At 29.5% G+C, this 17,622-nt stretch overlaps 1 protein-coding gene across 2 annotated transcripts; it reads left to right on the forward strand.

The window, feature by feature from the left end:
• The first annotated feature begins 767 nt into the window (after window positions 1-767).
• Window positions 768-17,081, forward strand: LOC129958711 (uncharacterized). Of its 2 annotated transcripts, XR_008783289.1 has the most exons (4): window positions 768-888; window positions 2,893-2,998; window positions 5,377-5,560; window positions 10,895-17,081. XR_008783289.1 is itself a non-coding variant. In XM_056071360.1 (3 exons), the coding sequence occupies exons 1-3, from the start codon at window positions 818-820 to the stop codon at window positions 5,587-5,589; spliced, it is 390 nt and encodes a 129-aa protein (XP_055927335.1). In that variant the 5' UTR covers window positions 774-817; the 3' UTR covers window positions 5,590-5,713. The 2 variants fall into 2 exon arrangements, 1 of the variants encoding a protein (XP_055927335.1); XM_056071360.1 differs by lacking the exon at window positions 10,895-17,081 and having other exon boundaries at window positions 774-888; window positions 5,377-5,713.
• Window positions 17,082-17,622: the final 541 nt, after the last annotated feature.

The raw sequence follows: 17,622 nt of genomic DNA on the forward strand, positions 1-17,622 counted from the left end.
AATATTTAATGTTTATTTTTAAAAATGGAATTGAAAAAAGTCAAAGAACAGAAATGTGTTTTCTTTATTTAAAAACTAAATTGTGAAGACAATGTTGCAAAATAAAAATTTTAAAAAATTAAGAGAATACTATTCATATACTTTATTTGCATAACAAACAATTCATTTTTGTGCATTAAAAAATTAGCAACTAAATATATTATCTTCAAGATGCATACAAGTTTAAAGATATAAGTGGTCAAAATTTCTTTTACTTGTTGAGAGCCCTTCTTTTAAAGGAATTGATTTTTTTGACACAGTTTCCATAGGGGTGGGTACCAGAAATGTAGTCTTAAATGGGAAATATCTTAAAATGCAATTTTGTTTTTAGCACTGAACAGGCAAGTTAATTTCCTTATGATTATTATAACCTTTAACTTGGTGTTTGGTCAACGTGTTTTTTAAAGAAAATTTCTTATCGCAATAAATACTCGAAAAGTTTTTATATCGCTCTTCAGCAGATTGCTTATGGACGCGGGACAAATGGGCATTTAAATATTGCTTATTGTAGAATTCAGCGTTTCATAAGCACATGTAATCCTTTCCACATTAAATACCTTCAAAAGAAAAATGCCAGTGGATATCTTTTTTTTTAAGCCAGCACAGATAACTTGCCAACCGTCTATGGTTGCCGAGTTGTTAGTGACGTCATATGAGCATCCAATCAACGTTAGGTTGCACTAATTCCAAGCTTCTGATATAGGAGTTTGTAACAGTTCGTCACTACATTTTCTTTGCCCATTTTCATGGTAATATTTGTTTTGCATTTGCAGTGCAAATGATTTTAATAAAAATGGGCGCAAATTTAGAAATTAAACATCTCAAACGTCTCCGAAAGCATTTTTTATGGTAAGTTGGCCTTTTGATTTGTAATAATTGTTGTATTTAAATTATTTTAATGTTTTATGTGGTAATTATTATATTTGTCACAAGGCTAAAAATTTATTTTATGTGTTTAAACCATTATATTCTAGAAAGAATTTATGGATAGATATGTTATTTAAAATCTAATGTAAATGGTTTTCCCCGAGATTATTAATATTTTGCGGTATTATAGCTTTTTAAAATCTTGTCAATGTTACGTTAGTCGCAATGAAATGACCTTACTTAATTATCGCCTAAGTAATCTATCAATATACTTAACTAAAATTTGAAAGTAATAAGTAGAAAATACAAATAACGAAAAATGGAGAGAGATTGCCAAAATTTTAAATCTGTATTTTAAAATATATTTTCAATTATTATTGCCTTTAATGAATGTCAATATCCAAGGATTTATTTATTATTATTATGCTTATTTTCAATTTGCCATGATATAAAAAATCGTATTAATTTCCCTGTAGCAGAAAACTAGAATCTTTTAACCATTGATTTGAATTCAAGCGTAAATAATATTTTATTTCAAATATTTATGAGGGCTCTTTTATTTTACTTTTTTAAATGTTTATTTCATTCATAACTGACATGTGGAGAGAAAAAAATTATAGAACTTTCCAAACATGAATATTGCAAAATATGTTGCAAACAGTATTAACTGGAAGTCAAATTGAAGTATTTTTTTCAAAGTCTTTTTATAGATAATAAAAATAAAGAACAAGACATAACAAAAATGTTCGACATTGATGTAAATTTAAATCTCGGGAGTCATATCCCTGTTTAAATATTTATTTTTAAAAATACAAATTACATGCAACAATGATTATGCTTCAGAATAAAAATTGAATTATTTTTTTCTAAGTAAACATGAGGAATTAAAGAAAATTGATTGTGATCAGTTAAGGAGTGTAAAGTTGTTTGAAATAAACATTTAAATTTGGAATAACATGGCATTCATTAATGGTAGTTTCTGTCTTATTATTTTTTACATGTTCTTATTAATATTTTCTATATATAAATGCTATTTTTTGCATTTTTTTATTAATGGATACCCATTACATTTTTTAAAATTCCTTTTTATTGCAATATCGATAATTCTGCAATATTAAAAAAAATATATCATTCATTCATAACAAATAATGTGTTTGTGTGATGAATGATGATCATTTGAAACTGAAATTTCAGTTGCTTTTCTTGAAAAATTATCAGGTACAGAAATTTTTTTAATTATTTCCCAAAAATTTATTTATTGTTTATGCATTCCTTTGTTGAAATACTGTGAAGGAAACAAAAAGTGTTTCATTTACAAATTCTAAAAAATTATTCAATTGTAATTTAATTTTATTGAGATAAAGAAAGGAATTTTTATGATGTAATTTAATTTAGATGTAAAAAAACAGGGAGATCTTTTATATTTCTTCATTGAAAGGGATTTCAAAGAACAATGTCTTTATATTGTGTATGCATGAATGTATTATTATCTGTTTATAGCATGTCTTGTTTCTGAATTCCTTTGTGTTCTTTTTATAATAATTATAAAAAGTTATTTTGAACATTAGATTTTTCTTATTTATTTAGTGAACCTAGAAGTGACAATCTGATGTTATCTTTGAGCATTAATTAATTAAAATATTTTTTTACTTATAATAAAGAATAATTATTTATATAACCTATTTATTTCATAACTCTGTTTAATTCTTAGGCATAAAATATTGCACTTTGTTTTAAATGGAAGTAGGAAATCCAGATGTTTAATAATATTAATATGTTTGATTGTGTGAGAAGACATGCTGAAGTTAAAAAAAATTGTAACTGTAGGAAAATATTAACAATGGGAAGCTGAAAGTATTATAATACTCTATATGGCATTCTAAGTTGGAGAATACATATTTTAATTTTCATATTATGCTTGTATAATTATATTATTTGTATAATTCATCTTTACTTGAAAACTTCTATTTATTCTTACTTTTCCAGGCTTTTTATGAAACTTGACTTGGATAGTTTATTCTTCTGGTATGATGGTACTTATACAATTATAAAGACAACTTATAAAAAAAGACAAAACTTGTTACAGGAAAAGGTAAAGTTCACTTAAAATACTCTATTTTTATTCATTATTTTCCAGCTTAACGGCATGACATTTTAAATTGTGTTGCAGAAATCCAATTCAAAATATTTTTGAAATGACAACATTTGGAAAATATTTTTTATTCTAATTATTAATAATTTATTTTTAATGTAAAATTTGAACTTATTGATTTTATTTTATTTTTAATTTTAAAATAGAGGTTAATATTTTAATTCAGGTATTTTTACACAGTAAATATTTATTTATATAATAATTTATAATATAATTATATTAATTTATTAATATAATAATAATTTATGCAGCATTTTCTCACTACACACCCTATGTATGTGTGTATATATATATATATATATATATATATAATTTAATAAAGAATAACAGTGAAGATGTAAATATGTATGAAATGTTTTAATGAAACATAGTGAGGGGAACAAGTGGGGTGGAAAATATTTGTCAGGTGACAGTAGGTGTCAGATTTTAATAAGAATAGATAAATTTTTCCAAAGAAAAATGAGGTGAAGTAATATGTAGTTTTGTAGTTTACTTTTTACAATTGCATATATATTGAAAATCTATCGCTATTAATAAAAGAAAGTTATTGAGTTAATAATAATTAATCAAAACAGTTATTTTGAATAATTTTATTTAGCTGCCTTCCAGTTACACTTCTAGTGTTCAATTAAATTTTATGCTATTCTTTTTTACCCTTTCATTCTTGACCTAGCCAACAACTAGTTCAAATTCTAAGCTGTCAGGCTAGTTTTATTTCAAACGAATTTGCATGGCCGGATTGTTGATGAGAGGGTTAAAAATTATAAATAATTAATGAAAAAATTTAGCTTTTGGTTGGTATAAAAATCCTTTGCCACTGTCTGTAATTCTTCATTGGTAATTTTCTTGAAGGATCTTTGGTTAGTTATTATTAATGAACCATTTCACAGAATTCCACTTCTTCATAGAGAAATAGCCACGGTTCTTGCTTTCTCCGGAATCTTCATTTTTGTTGCCAAGGTCGAGGGTCATTGATCCGAGAATCTCTCTAAATTTCTCTTCTTTACCATAAGTTAAACATGGCAAATGGATGGTATTACAGATTTATAATAATATTATCAGAAGTAGTTTTATCATTGATACTAGAAATGCATTTGATGGGTATATAACATACTATTATGTTGAGAAATTTTTAACAAAATCAAAAATATCTATGAATTTTTTGTACTTTTAAAACAAATTTTTTTATAAAGGTTTTCAAAATTAAAAATGCAGATATATATAATACACAATCCTCTGAACAAAGAAAATAATACAAAAATCAACTGAATAATATTATACTACGATAACAATGCGAAAACCAGAAACAAGCAGTTAATGAATTTCTTTTACAGAATTAGAAGAAATGTTTATGAAATTGAGGATTTGTCTTTATAAAAATTTTTAAAAGAAGATAATTAAATCACTTAATACATGCTGCTATACCACAAAAATAGTTTACAAAATCTTTAGAAACAATTTATTTGCTTTCTTGTATACAAAGTATACTGTGAAAAAGTATTATAATCATCAAAAAAATTCAAATTTGAAGTTTTGACAAATTTCCTTTGGAAAATTTTGGAATTAGGTATGTCTGTGAATGCATTGACTCAAAAATAAACACATAACTCTCAAGTGTGAGACTGAAAATAAAATTCTGAGCACTTTTGCTATTCATGTCTTTGCCTAATGTCCGCAATCTTATGCAGGAAGAGTGTGGATAACTCCTTTATTAGAGAATATGTAAAAATATTTTGAGGACATTGTTACCTATTATTTTTATTTTCTCAAGAGATGCAAGCTTTATTAAGGTGTACCAGAAAAGAAAAATAGAAATTCTGAGTGAAAGAAAAGCAAATATAATAGTCAAATTATGCAAAAACAACTTCAAACAGAATTAGGACTAATAGCTAAATTAATTCTAAGTAAAAAAGATTTAACATGAGAGGATTTTCTATTTTATGTGAAAAAAAAATCTAATGAGATAACCTGAATCCTTTTATAATTTTGTATTAAAAAACCGATTGAATGGTTGCATAATCAACTCGGAATAGCATACTATAGTAGAAAGAAAAATTATGTAATCCATCAGTTTGTAGCACAGAATAATTTTAAATACGGTGTAAATAATTTAGAAATATCCATAACAAAATTTAGGCTAAAATAGAAAATTGTTTTTCAGACAATCTGGTTTTTGTTGTTGTATTGGATTTTTTTTAACTAATTAAATATTTAGTCAAAGATTTTAAATTAAATAACTTTATTTTTTATGAAATTATAAGAATTTTATGTTTGTAAAAAATATTCCAGTTCTTAAAAAAAGATTTCTTTCATTCTAGCTGTTATCTAATTATGTTGCTGTTGCTCATAATTGCCATTCTAAATACGTTCGCTTTGGTGGAGTATGGTTATTCCTGCTCATCAAAGACAGAAGCAGAACGTATAAATTTCGGCATGAAACTGCAGCATGCCCTCCTGGAATTCACAGACTCTTTTTTGCCACATATGAAAGAGGAAGAAGAGGTAGCTGCATTTTCATTTGTAAAAACTGATTTTTAAGTCTGTGAATATGCATGCTGAGAAAATTGTCTTTTTACTTTTAGACTAGCTTTCTCCAATGCTCTTAAACATTTTTACTTACATTTGCTGTTATATACATATGTTTGGTTAATTCAATATCAGTAAATCTTATTCAGTTAGTAAATGCTGTTGTTAATAAATGAGCATATTAACTTATGTATCCATCTTCCTTCCCAAAATTATTAGATTATTATTCTTTGTTTATTAATATGTTTCTAACTTCTCTAGAAACTGTTAAACATTTTTATTTGTAATAATTTTTAAAATTATATGTCTTCATCTGAAAAGTATTTGTCTCTTGAGTGATATATAGAAAAGGAATAATTGAAATGTTTAACCATTTGCACCCCCCCCCCCTTTTTTTTTTACCTTTATTGGAATTTATTTAGTGTTCTTTGCCCTAAAGGGAGCACAGTTTATGTAGAGAACAACTAATTAGCACCGAATCACCTGATCAAAATAATACTAATATTATTTATAACATAGGGCAATGTATTTTGATTTATTTTTTCTCTTATAAAATAATTATTTTTAATTTTGGATGCTGAACTAGAGTATGACAATGAAAATTTTGAATTCGGTTTCCATTCTTAATATAATTGTAACAAATTATTTTTAAAATGAAGCAATTTGTTTCTATATGTATATACATGCTTACTGTATATTACAAGGTCCTTTAGATTGGCCATTTTATGGTTGTTCAGAATCATTCTTAGAAACTGTCCTACAATAGTCTGCCAGTCAGCTTATCTGGCATTTTCCCTCCTATTTCTCTTGTATTCAGATAGAAAAATTGTATCTGTAATCTATTATTGGCTTTTGTTGTTATATTTCTTAAGAAATTTCTTGACATTTGAAAAACACTTTAATTTTTTCTTTTTTTTCTGGTCTTATTGAGTGTATGTCCAAAGTTTTAATCCCAAGTCAATATATATATATAATATATATGAGTTACGCAAGTTTTTATTAAATTTTCGGAATGCTAAATGTTAAAAAATCATCTATAAGCACATTTTGAATATGGCTTTGTTTTGTCGTCATTTTTATGGTAATTTGGCCAGTTTTATGATGGTAGTAGCCCTTCCGGAATTATTGGTTCTTAGTTTTATGAAACTGCAATTAAAATTTCTAAAAATAGCGAATTAGTGTAAGCGGAAATTTACACTTCCCATCCTAGCTGTGTCGCATCTTATGAATTGTTTCATATCAAACACAAACTGTTTGGTTGTGTTCTCCTACATAAAAATCAATATTTTCAAAAATGATGTATCTATCTAAATGAACTGGTAGTTTGTTAATTTTAAGAAATATTGAAAAGGTTGAAAAATTTTTAATTTTATAAAAATTAACTTAATTTTTTGGTATGGATAGTTTTTTTCATGTTTATAATCTTTTTATTTGTTTCTGTCCAAATCAAAAAGACTTCATTTGTTTTGCAATAGAAGACATTGTGCAAGTACAGATATAAATATTAAAATTTTAAGAATGCGCTTTTAATCTCAGCTTTTCGTGTCATCTGAGATGGTTCGTCTTGCATCACTCACGATCTTTTCCGATTAACGTTATTAACTGACCACCTTTCGTCGCCAGTAATTAAGCGTTTCGGAAATTTATCAATTTTTTTGCGTTTCAGGTGCAATTCGCAAATGCTAATACATTGCATCAAATAAATTTCTTTAAGCTGATGAGTGATCCATAAGTAAAGTTTCTTGATACAGGCACAATGTTTAAATTTTTTTTTTAATACATGTATGCAATACATTGGGCGTCTCTGAAATCTCGCATGTATTGCTATGACGATCTGAATCGATAATGACCTTGAGCTTCAACCAGACGACCAGATCCTTGCGCCTTTTTCAGTAAACATTCACCAGAACGAAATTTGGCAAATCGATTTTGACACTGCCTTTCTTTCAATGCTTCATTCGTATATACGGCACATAACTTCTTGTGTGCTTACGATGCATTCTTGCCTTTTCCGAAAAAAAAATACAACATGTCTGAAATGCACGTGTTGTTCTACCAATTTTAATTTGGTATAAAAACGAAACTAAATAACTAATCGATATATATTTTTTTCTAAATTGAAGGTGGAAGTCCAAACAACAAGAAAACAATATAGGTTAGGTGCTTTGAACACACTGACAAAAAACATCTTAGAAGTGAAGAATATACTAAGTCATCTGTTGACGCAATCTCTTAGTTGCCAACCCAATATAATATTTGGAGAAAATTGTCAACTGTAATTCAAGGTCATGAGAATTCTATTTGTTACTGGAATTCATTTTTATATTTTGTTCGACTAATTATAAAACAAAATAAGTTAGTATAAATAAGGAAATAGGGCAACTTAAACTACAATTTCAAAAAACTGAAGTTGTGATTCTGTTTTTGCATTTAATAATTTTCCATTTTGAGGAACCTGAAAAATAAAAGGAATGCTTAATAATGAAAGCTTTTTAAGTTTAATCGAATTGTTAAATAAATAAGATGTTGTGCTACTGGATGATATAAACAAAATAAAAAATTCGAAAAATAGAATTGTGCATCATTTAATGCATAGATCATAAGGACAAATTATTTTTGTGTTAGGGAATGAAGTCCTTAACAAAATTAGAAATAATATAAATGCAGCCCCGTACTACAAAATCCTAAAGGATTATACTCCTGATATTTCCCATACAGAACCAACTTCAGGCATTTTTATGTGTTTAAATTTTGAAGAGAAAATATTAACGATAAATGAGTCATTTCTAGGGTTTATTGATGTGACTGGAGAAGTGCTGGCAAAAATTACTGAAAAGATTAAGTAAGCTACATTTAGATATTATGAGTTGTGGAAGGCAGCATATGACAACGGTACGCACATGAAAGGGGTATATAATGGTTTACAATCTAGAATAAGTGTTCTAAACCCTTATGCAATATATGTGCCTTGCCTATCACACTTTTTAAATTTATTAATTTGTGATGCCTTTTCAAGCAATATGTGTTGTAAACATTTTATTTTATTGTTTATTTATTTTCGATATCTCAACATTTATGTTACTTTTTTTCTACATCTACAAAAAGATGAGAAATTCTACAAAAGCATTTAAGTGTTACTCTTAAATCAATTTGCGACACTCTATGCAAAGTCAAAATAGATTCGGTTAAAGTTGTGTATGCACAGTTTGAACAAATTTGTAATGCCCTAGAATTTATTGATGTAAATAATGATTATACAGCTGTATCAGTGTAAAGCTAAAAGTCTATTAGATTCAAAACAAGAAATGCCGTTTATTTTATGTTTACTAGTATTATTTGGAATATTGTTCAAAATTGCCAATGAAATTAATAAATAAATCAATGAACTATTTCAAACAAAAACAATTGTTCTTGACTCAGCTTTTAATTTAGTCAATAAAATTAAAGCTGAAATCCAAAATTTAAGAACAAAATTTGACACATTTTTAGACGAAGCAAAAGCGCCACATAATTCGAATATTTTAGGATATTTTCCTGAAAAACGAATTCGAAAAAGAAAAAATTATATTTAGAAATAGTAGAAGATGAAGTTGTAGAAAATCTGCTAGATGAATTTAGATGTTATTTTTTAACACTGTACTTAATACTTTATTGCACAGGCGGAATAAAGTTTGACAGGTTTTTAATGATATGACTGATATGAAATCTTCAGAATCATAAATTAGAAAAATGTTCCAAAAACTTCGTAAACATAGATGTAGATTGAAAAGTTTATCGAATTGCTACAGGATTTGATTCTGAATGATAGATATGTAAATAATAGACAAGTCATATTGCATTAATAATTATATTTATAATAAATAATTATATTTATTTATTTCTAAATATATTAACTGTGTTAAAGCTTTTATTTGGTTTGCCAATTACTATAGCAAGTGCTGAGAGCTTTTTCAGCAACAAATTGAAATTAATAAAGAATTAACTTCTGTCAAGCATGTGTGCAGAACACTTAAATGCACTTGCTGTACTAAACATCGAAAAAGAAATTCCGAAAAATTGTAATTTTCCTGAAATAATTAATAGCAAAAGCAAAATCACGCATTAAGTAAACATACCATTGTAATATATGTCCATGTTTGCACATTCCCTCCCCCCCCCCTCTTTTACAAAAATAATTAGGATCTCAAATGATTTCTCGCACCCGGACCCTTTTTAGATAAGGGCGACACTAGAAAGAACTAGTAAATTTAATACATTTGTCCATATTTTTAATCAATTAGAATTTTAAATGAATCATAAAAATTACAGATTTTAATAAAGTAAATTTAAAAAAATATCAGTAATCTTATCTTTTTGACTCGCTTCTGAAATATAAATTTTAAAACTCTGACAAGTGCAATTTATATACAGACTATTCATTTTAGGCGGCCAACTGGTCACTAGGAATATTGATTATATTTGATTTCAAATAAATCCGTGATTCTCTCAAATTGTCTGAATAAAGCTGTGTTATATTACTTGTCTTAAATAAGTTCTGTTTGTTATGTCCATGATTCTTTTTTAATGGAGACTATTCTATAACATCATAGCATTATTACAAACATAAATATCTGCTTCATATATCTTTTAAATTTCTCAATATTGTAGCTTCCCTTCTTTTGCTTGCCTTCAAAATTACACAGATATTAAACAGTATCCCCATTCTTTAAATTTGAAAAACGGAAGAAAATGTCGCTGTTATATATTTGATGAAACAATGAAAATGGTTTAAATTGCAGGACAAACAATGTAATCTGTTGTTGGAAATCGGTAAAAAAAATATTTTTAAAAAATTGCCGAAATTCAACAAAAATTTGCATTATTGTTAAATTTGTATCATTAAAAAGGCAATTTTTGAAGCAGTTTAAAATTCATTTTTGTGCAGTAATATTTTCCGAAATTATTGCGAGAAATTTCCAGAATGCAACTTGCTTTTTAATTAGTTAAAATTAGACAAAAATCGCTCCAAGGTGCACTTTTCCGCTCTCCATGTTATATATGTATCGAATTTCATAGCTGTAAGTCAAACGGTCTGATCTGTAGAGCGGCCAATACACACATTCATTATTAATTGTCATAGTGATATTATATGATATTGTGACGAACTTTCAAAAAAAGACATTGAATATTAAAAACATTGAAGTTTCCTTCATATTCTTTACTGGTAATTTATTTTTTGCTTATAATCTTTTTTATTATTCAGTGCTTATTATTATGAAATTGTGTATTTTTATAGACCAATAATTAACATTGTCTTTTCTCTATTTTCAGAAAACAGGAGACGCCAGTAGAATTGGTGAAAATACGTTCCTTCATCCATTTTCCTGTAACAAGACAGAAGCAACATGAATTTGATCTCGCAATGTAGTATGGAAACTGGAAATGTTAATGTAGAGGTGGATTGATTATAAAGATAGTCCATCTTTTCATTACCATTTCGAAGGTTTTCATACACACCTACAGTCATCATCAGGAATTATCTTCATCAACTATAGTCATTAGCTAGTTCTTCAACTGTAATTGATGAGTTTCAAATATTTATTGTATGTGGAATTGTATTCTAAAGTGTCTACTTTGTGTTATAAAGTTGTAAAATTTGTTCTCTATTTTTATCAAAATTGAAATTTATCAGTGGCATAGTGGTGGTGACCCTGTGGATATAATTCGAATTTTTCACATCTTGTATTTATTAAGAGTTTTTTAAGTGTAAATTTCATTGCAGTACAATGCGCTTTTCTTGGCTGTCATTACTTAGGGGCACTGTAATTGTGAACTCCATCTGGGGCATGATTTTTTTTTTTTCTGATCATATTTTCCTTTAAAAGGAGATAAAATTTTGTCTCCATAGCATGGCCCCTAAGACTGGTGCCTCAGTTATTTATAGCTTGTTCGTTACACCTCTGTATTAGGATATTTTACAGAATTTTTTCAGAGCTGTCTGAAGAATGTATTACTTATTTTATTTTAATATTGGCTGCAGAATTTAAATTTTCTAATTTTAACCTTCATTTTTTTTTTTTTAATATGATATATCTATGTACCTGATAGCAATTCAGAACTTAATTTCTCTCTTTCTCTGTGTGTGTATATATATATGTAACATATTTTGGTTTAAGTAGAATGCAGGTTTGAAGACATAGACGAGACGTTGTATTTTTAATTCCGTTTTATTCTCTCTCGGGAGGCAAACATGATTATTTACAAAAAGGCACAACTCAGCACAAAAACAGAAGGCAAAAAGGGGTCGAACAAATGATTGATTGCCTTATATAGCATAGGATTTCTGGCCACGTGCCGCAGGAGTGACCTTAGACAAGGGCAAAAGTATCACTTTTATTTGATACTTAGTACTGATGGCGTATTATTTTTACAAAAGGATTAATTAAACCGAAAGTGGAATTGGATCATGAAATAAGAGAATATTTTAGAATGAAGTTACTATGGGCTAAATTTAGATAAATTCTTGTAAATTAATTAAATTGAAATTAGAATTAAAATATCATTACATATATATATATATATATATATATATATATATATATATATATATATATCGCAGTATTAATAATACAATATTATTGTTGTAAAATGAAGTAAATATTTTGTTGTGCTTTTGACAAATTTTTAAAACATTGTTTTTCCATGGCATCAGATAACTGTAAGGATCTGATTTAATATATCTGGAAACAGATATCTGTTGTGCGTTTTGAAAGAAAAAAATGCTGCATTATGAAGCGAATTTTACTAAAAGAATTTGTGGATGTTTTTTATATATGATGTTGTATTTAACTGTATGTTATTAATCAGTGTTTATCAATGTTTTCTGCACTCATGTCCATAAATTAAGGATAATTCAGAGTCACGCGGAAATAGAACTCTAAAATACATATATCAACCTTAAAATGACTACACACATCTTCAAAAATCATATACAAATTGCAGGAACCCACCAGATGAAACCGATATTACGTCACAATGACGAGAGTGTAAGAAAGTGATGTATAAGGAATACAGGCAAAGAAGTAATATTGTTCGCAAGCTCTTTATAAGCCTATCAATGTAATAACCGCATAGTTATGACACAAAGGACGCATTTGGATGATTTTTTACGTGTTAGAATTATCTTCCGTTTCTAATGGGGGTGTACCCAGCTGGAAGTGTCCAAGGAACTTGGAATCGCCCAGAGTGTCAACCACCTCCTACATATCTACCGAACTTCGGAGAACATTGCTTGATGAGTGGTGTAATATTCCCCGAGATCAGATCGATAATTTGATTGTACGGCCTGTATTGCAACGTCTGGGAGACATACTATGTATTAACCATCATACCAACCATGTAATTTTGGTTTTTAAAAATGTTTTTTGTAATTAGCTCCAGGGAGCAAAAAATCGCAATTTTTATAAATGATATCAAACATATAGCATCTTTTTTGCTTTTTATCTTTTGTTTAACAAATAGGTTTTACAAATAAATTCACATTTGTTTTTCTTCTGACTCTTTTCCTGAACTTGCATTATCCTTAATTTATAGACATGAGTGTAGTATTAAAAGAAATATATATTATGTAATTATCTATTTATGTAAAAGTAATAGGGAGCATTCATTACTTAATACATTTTTATAATACATTGAAGAACCAGAAAAACTGATATAGCAGGTCGTATGAAAATAATGGAGGTGTTCAACCAATCAGTATGATACGAGAAGGCCGACAGTGCATATCTAAGACCACAGGTGTCTCAGGTCGCTATTACGTCGATTTTTACTATTACAATCGCAGGGTTATCAAGATTTAAGTGATTTTCAACAGGGACTAATATTCTTCGCACGAGAGATGGTTCACAGCATTTCGGAAGTAGCGATGAAATTTGGATTTTGGCGCACGATCTTTTCAAGGGTGTACAGCGAATATCAGATTTCCGGTAAAACTTGACGGCAGAAAACAATCATTACACAAGATAGACGTTCAACACTTCCTCAAGTTGCTGTGGATTTCAATGCAAGCCATCAACAAGTGTAAGCATACGCATTGTGCAACGTACCCTAATTGACATGGGCTTTAGCAGCCGCAGACCATCTCGTGTACCATTGTTGACATAGTGGCACAAAGCTCTACGTCTTGCTTGGGCTCGCCAACACCGTCATCTGAAAACGTAGTCTGGTCTGACGAGTCACGTTTCCAATTGTATCCGGATGCTGGCTGCGTACGGGTTTGTGAAGAAAATCCATGGATCCCTCATGCCTACAAGGAACTGTTCAAACTGATGGCGGCTCTGTGATAGCATGGGGCGTGTACAGTTGGCATGAAATGAGACCGTTGGTACGGCTTAACTTGACCATGACAGGTCAGCGGTACGTTAACATCCATTCATGTCCTGTGTGCATTCGCACGGACGTAGACAATTCCAACAGGATAATGCACCAACTCACAGGTCTACAATAGCTACCGAAAGGCTTCAAGAGCACTTTTCTGAATTTTTTTCCCTCTCTTGGCCACCTAATTCTCTTAACATGAACATTATCGAGCATATATGGGATGTTTTGCAAGATGCTGTCCTTAGGAGTTCTCAACCACCTCGCATTCTCATGGCTTTATGGACTGCCTTGCAGGAATCATGGTATGAACTTGTCTGCAGAATATCTTCACTAATTAGTTGAATCCATGCCGCGCCGTGTTGCAGCAATTCTGCGTGCTCGTGGGGGCTCTACACCATATTAGATTGTTGTATCAGTTTTTCTGGCACTTCAATGTATATGTATTCAATTTCACATTACAGTCAAGTGTTTGAAAAGTGAAACAAATACTTTGCCATTTATTATTGTTTTAATTTATTGCTTTAAAATTGGTTGGTCGGTTTTCACGTCTAGTCAACATCAAAGTCTTTTTAAGTGTAAACTTCATTTGACTATAAAATGTGATTTCCTTGGTTACTCATGGTTACTTCATGTGTTACTCATGGGGACAGTAATTGTGAACTCCATCCGGAGTATGATTTATGTTTTCTAATCATATTTTCCTTTAGAAATTTTATCTTCATAGCATGTCCCTAAGACTGGTACTCAGGTATTTATAGCCTTGGGTGCTACGCCTCTGAATTATGATGTTTTACGTAATTTTTTCACGGCTGTCTGAAGAATCTATTTTTTATTTGATTTTAATAATGGCTATAGAATTTCAATTTTCTAATTTTAACCTTAATTTTTTTTACTATGATCTATCTATGTACCTGAGTGCAATTCAGAACCTAATTTCTTAATAATATTATTCATCTCTCTCTCTCTCTTTCTATATGTGTGTGTATATATATGTGGTTATCAAAATAATGGAAATACCTGTGAATAAATGTGTTATTTTTGAATGCTCTTCGTAAGCATTAAAATACAATAATAATATCCTTCAGGTGTTTTCTAGAAATAGCAATGTATGCATTCGGGTAGTATGTCTTAGCTATATTGAAGTTCTGTAATTCTTGGATTTTTTTCAAAAGCGGACATCTGAGATTTTCAAAGAGGCGAAATTGCAGGAGCCCATCTAACTGGAGCAAGTGTGACAGAAACATCCCAACTTTTAGGCGCTTCTAGAGGTACGGCATCTAAAGTCATGACAGCATACACACAGCGGGTCAAGACAAGCTCGACAAAGCAAAATAGTGGGCTGAAAGAGAAGCCCAGTAAAAGAGACTGACGGGTATTGAACCGGATTGTAATGTCTAAAACAACAGAAAAATGACGCAGTGTTCATTTCCCATCTGGATTCTCCAGTGTCAGTGATTACAGTTAGAAGGCACCTTCATAAACAGAACATTTATGGCAGAGTAGCAATTCCCAAGCCATTTGTCACAGATGTTAATGGTAAACATCGTCTACAATATTGTCACACTCACAAAACCTGGTCGATTGATAAGTTGAAGAAAGTGAATCTGATGAAAAGTGAAACTGACGAATCGTGTTTCACACTTTTCCCTGCAACAGGACAGGTGCACGTTTGGAGGACACCTGCACAAGCGTATGATCGGGATTGTCTCTTTCCAACTGTCAAGCATAGAGGTGAATATGTCTTGATATAGGCAGCCATGTCGTGGTTTTCTGCTAGACCAATCGTAACCCTGATACGAAGGATCACTGGGGAGAAGTTTAGAGAAATTTTAGCTGACCAGGTTCATCCTATGATGCAAACTTTGTTTCCTGCAAGAGATTGTCTTTTCCAATAATGATAATGCACTTATGTGTGCAGCGAGACTTGTCCAATTATGGTTTGATGAACACGAGGATGAAGTTAAACATCTGCCTTGGCCCGCACAGTCACCCAATCTCAATATAAGAGAAACAGTATGGTCTATTTTAGAGTGTTCAATATGGAATCGATATCCTCGACCGGCATCTCTCCCAGAACATTTACAATATCTCAAGGAAGAATGGTACAATATTCCTCTTAAACATTATTCAACACTTGTATAAATCGATTTCTAAGCAAATCCAAGCTGTGTTACATGCCATAGGCGGTCCTATACCATACTAATTAAGGATTCTGTATAAATATAAGGCGTTTACATTATTTTGATAACCACCTGTAGTTTAATAATACAAAATTGTTATTGTAAAGTGAAATAAATATATTGTTGTGCTTTTGACAAATTTTTAAAACATTTTTTTTACATGGCATCAAATTAATTTAAGAACCTAATTTAATATTTCTCGAAACAGATATCAGTTGTGCTTTTTGAAAGAAAAGAAAAATAATTGCTTTCTGAAGCGAATTTTACTAAAAAGATGTGCAACTATTTTTTGAATATTATTTTATTTAACTGTATCCTGTTTATCAATGTTTCCCAGTTTTGCCAGAAATATATATTATATGATTATCTTATCTGTTCATGTGAATGTAATAAATAGGAAACGTTCATTATTATATATTTATAATTTATATATTCAGTTCCACAATCTAATGAAGGTTTTGAAGTGTGAAATAAATATTTTGCCATGCATTCTTGTTTTAATTTATTGCTTTAAAATTGGTTGGTTGGTTGGTTTTCTTGTCTAGTCACCATCAAGGATTTTTTAAGTGTAAACTTCACTTGAATATGATGTGATTTTCTTGGCCGTCGTTTCTCATGGGCACTATAACTGTGAACTCCATCTGGGGTATGATTTATGTTTCCTAATCATATATATATATATATATATATATATATATATATATATATATATATATATATATATATATAATATTGCTTTATGAAGCGAATTTTATTAAAATAATTTGTAGCTTTTTTATGTATATGATGATATATTTAGCTCTGTGTTGTTAATCAGTGTATCAATGTTTCCTAGGTTTGCAAAAAATGTATATTATGTCATTATCTTATCTGTTTGTGTGAATATAATAGGAAAAATTCATTATTTAATATATATTTATAACTTATGTATTCAGCTTAACAATATTGTCAAAATTTTGAAATGTGAAATAAATATTTTGCCATGTATTATTGTTTTAATTTATTTCTTTGAAATTTGTAGTTTTTGTTATTGAAGTAAGAAATTAGGTCATCCATAAACGAATTCTGCGCCCTTGGCTCCCTTAAACAATAGTACATGTGTTTCCAAGGTGATGTCTGGATAAATGCTTTGAAAATGCAAATTTATTCAGTAACCCAGTATGATTCCACTCCAAACCAACAATCCTGCACCACCGAAATGGTGTCTTTCAATGATGTTCTCTTGGTGATAAGGGTACCTGATGGTCTCCATTTGAAAGTCCGACCCGAATCAAACTGCAATCTAAACCTCGACTCTTCGAAAAACATCACACAAGCCCATTGTGACAATGTCCACGTTGCATGTTCTCAAATCCAGGCTAACAACTGACGACAGTGAGTTGCCGTGAGCGGAACACGTCTGACAAGCCCACGATCATATATACCAATATGTTCCAAACGTCTGTACATGGTTTGCCTTTCAACTGTCGTACTCGTGGCTGAAAATAACTGACGAGAGAG

Source organism: Argiope bruennichi, chromosome X1 (genome assembly GCF_947563725.1).
Source record: "Argiope bruennichi chromosome X1, qqArgBrue1.1, whole genome shotgun sequence".
In the NCBI taxonomy this organism is placed as follows: domain Eukaryota; kingdom Metazoa; phylum Arthropoda; class Arachnida; order Araneae; family Araneidae; genus Argiope; species Argiope bruennichi.

Excerpts from the sequence above, each read along its gene's own strand:
- LOC129958711 (XM_056071360.1), top strand. The coding sequence starts at position 818 with ATGATTTTAATAAAAATGGGCGCAAATTTAGAAATTAAACATCTCAAA. Across the intron at positions 889-2,892 it reads CTCCGAAAGCATTTTTTATG|GCTTTTTATGAAACTTGACT; the intron begins GTAAGTTGGCCT and ends TTACTTTTCCAG. Across the intron at positions 2,999-5,376 it reads AAAACTTGTTACAGGAAAAG|CTGTTATCTAATTATGTTGC; the intron begins GTAAAGTTCACT and ends CTTTCATTCTAG.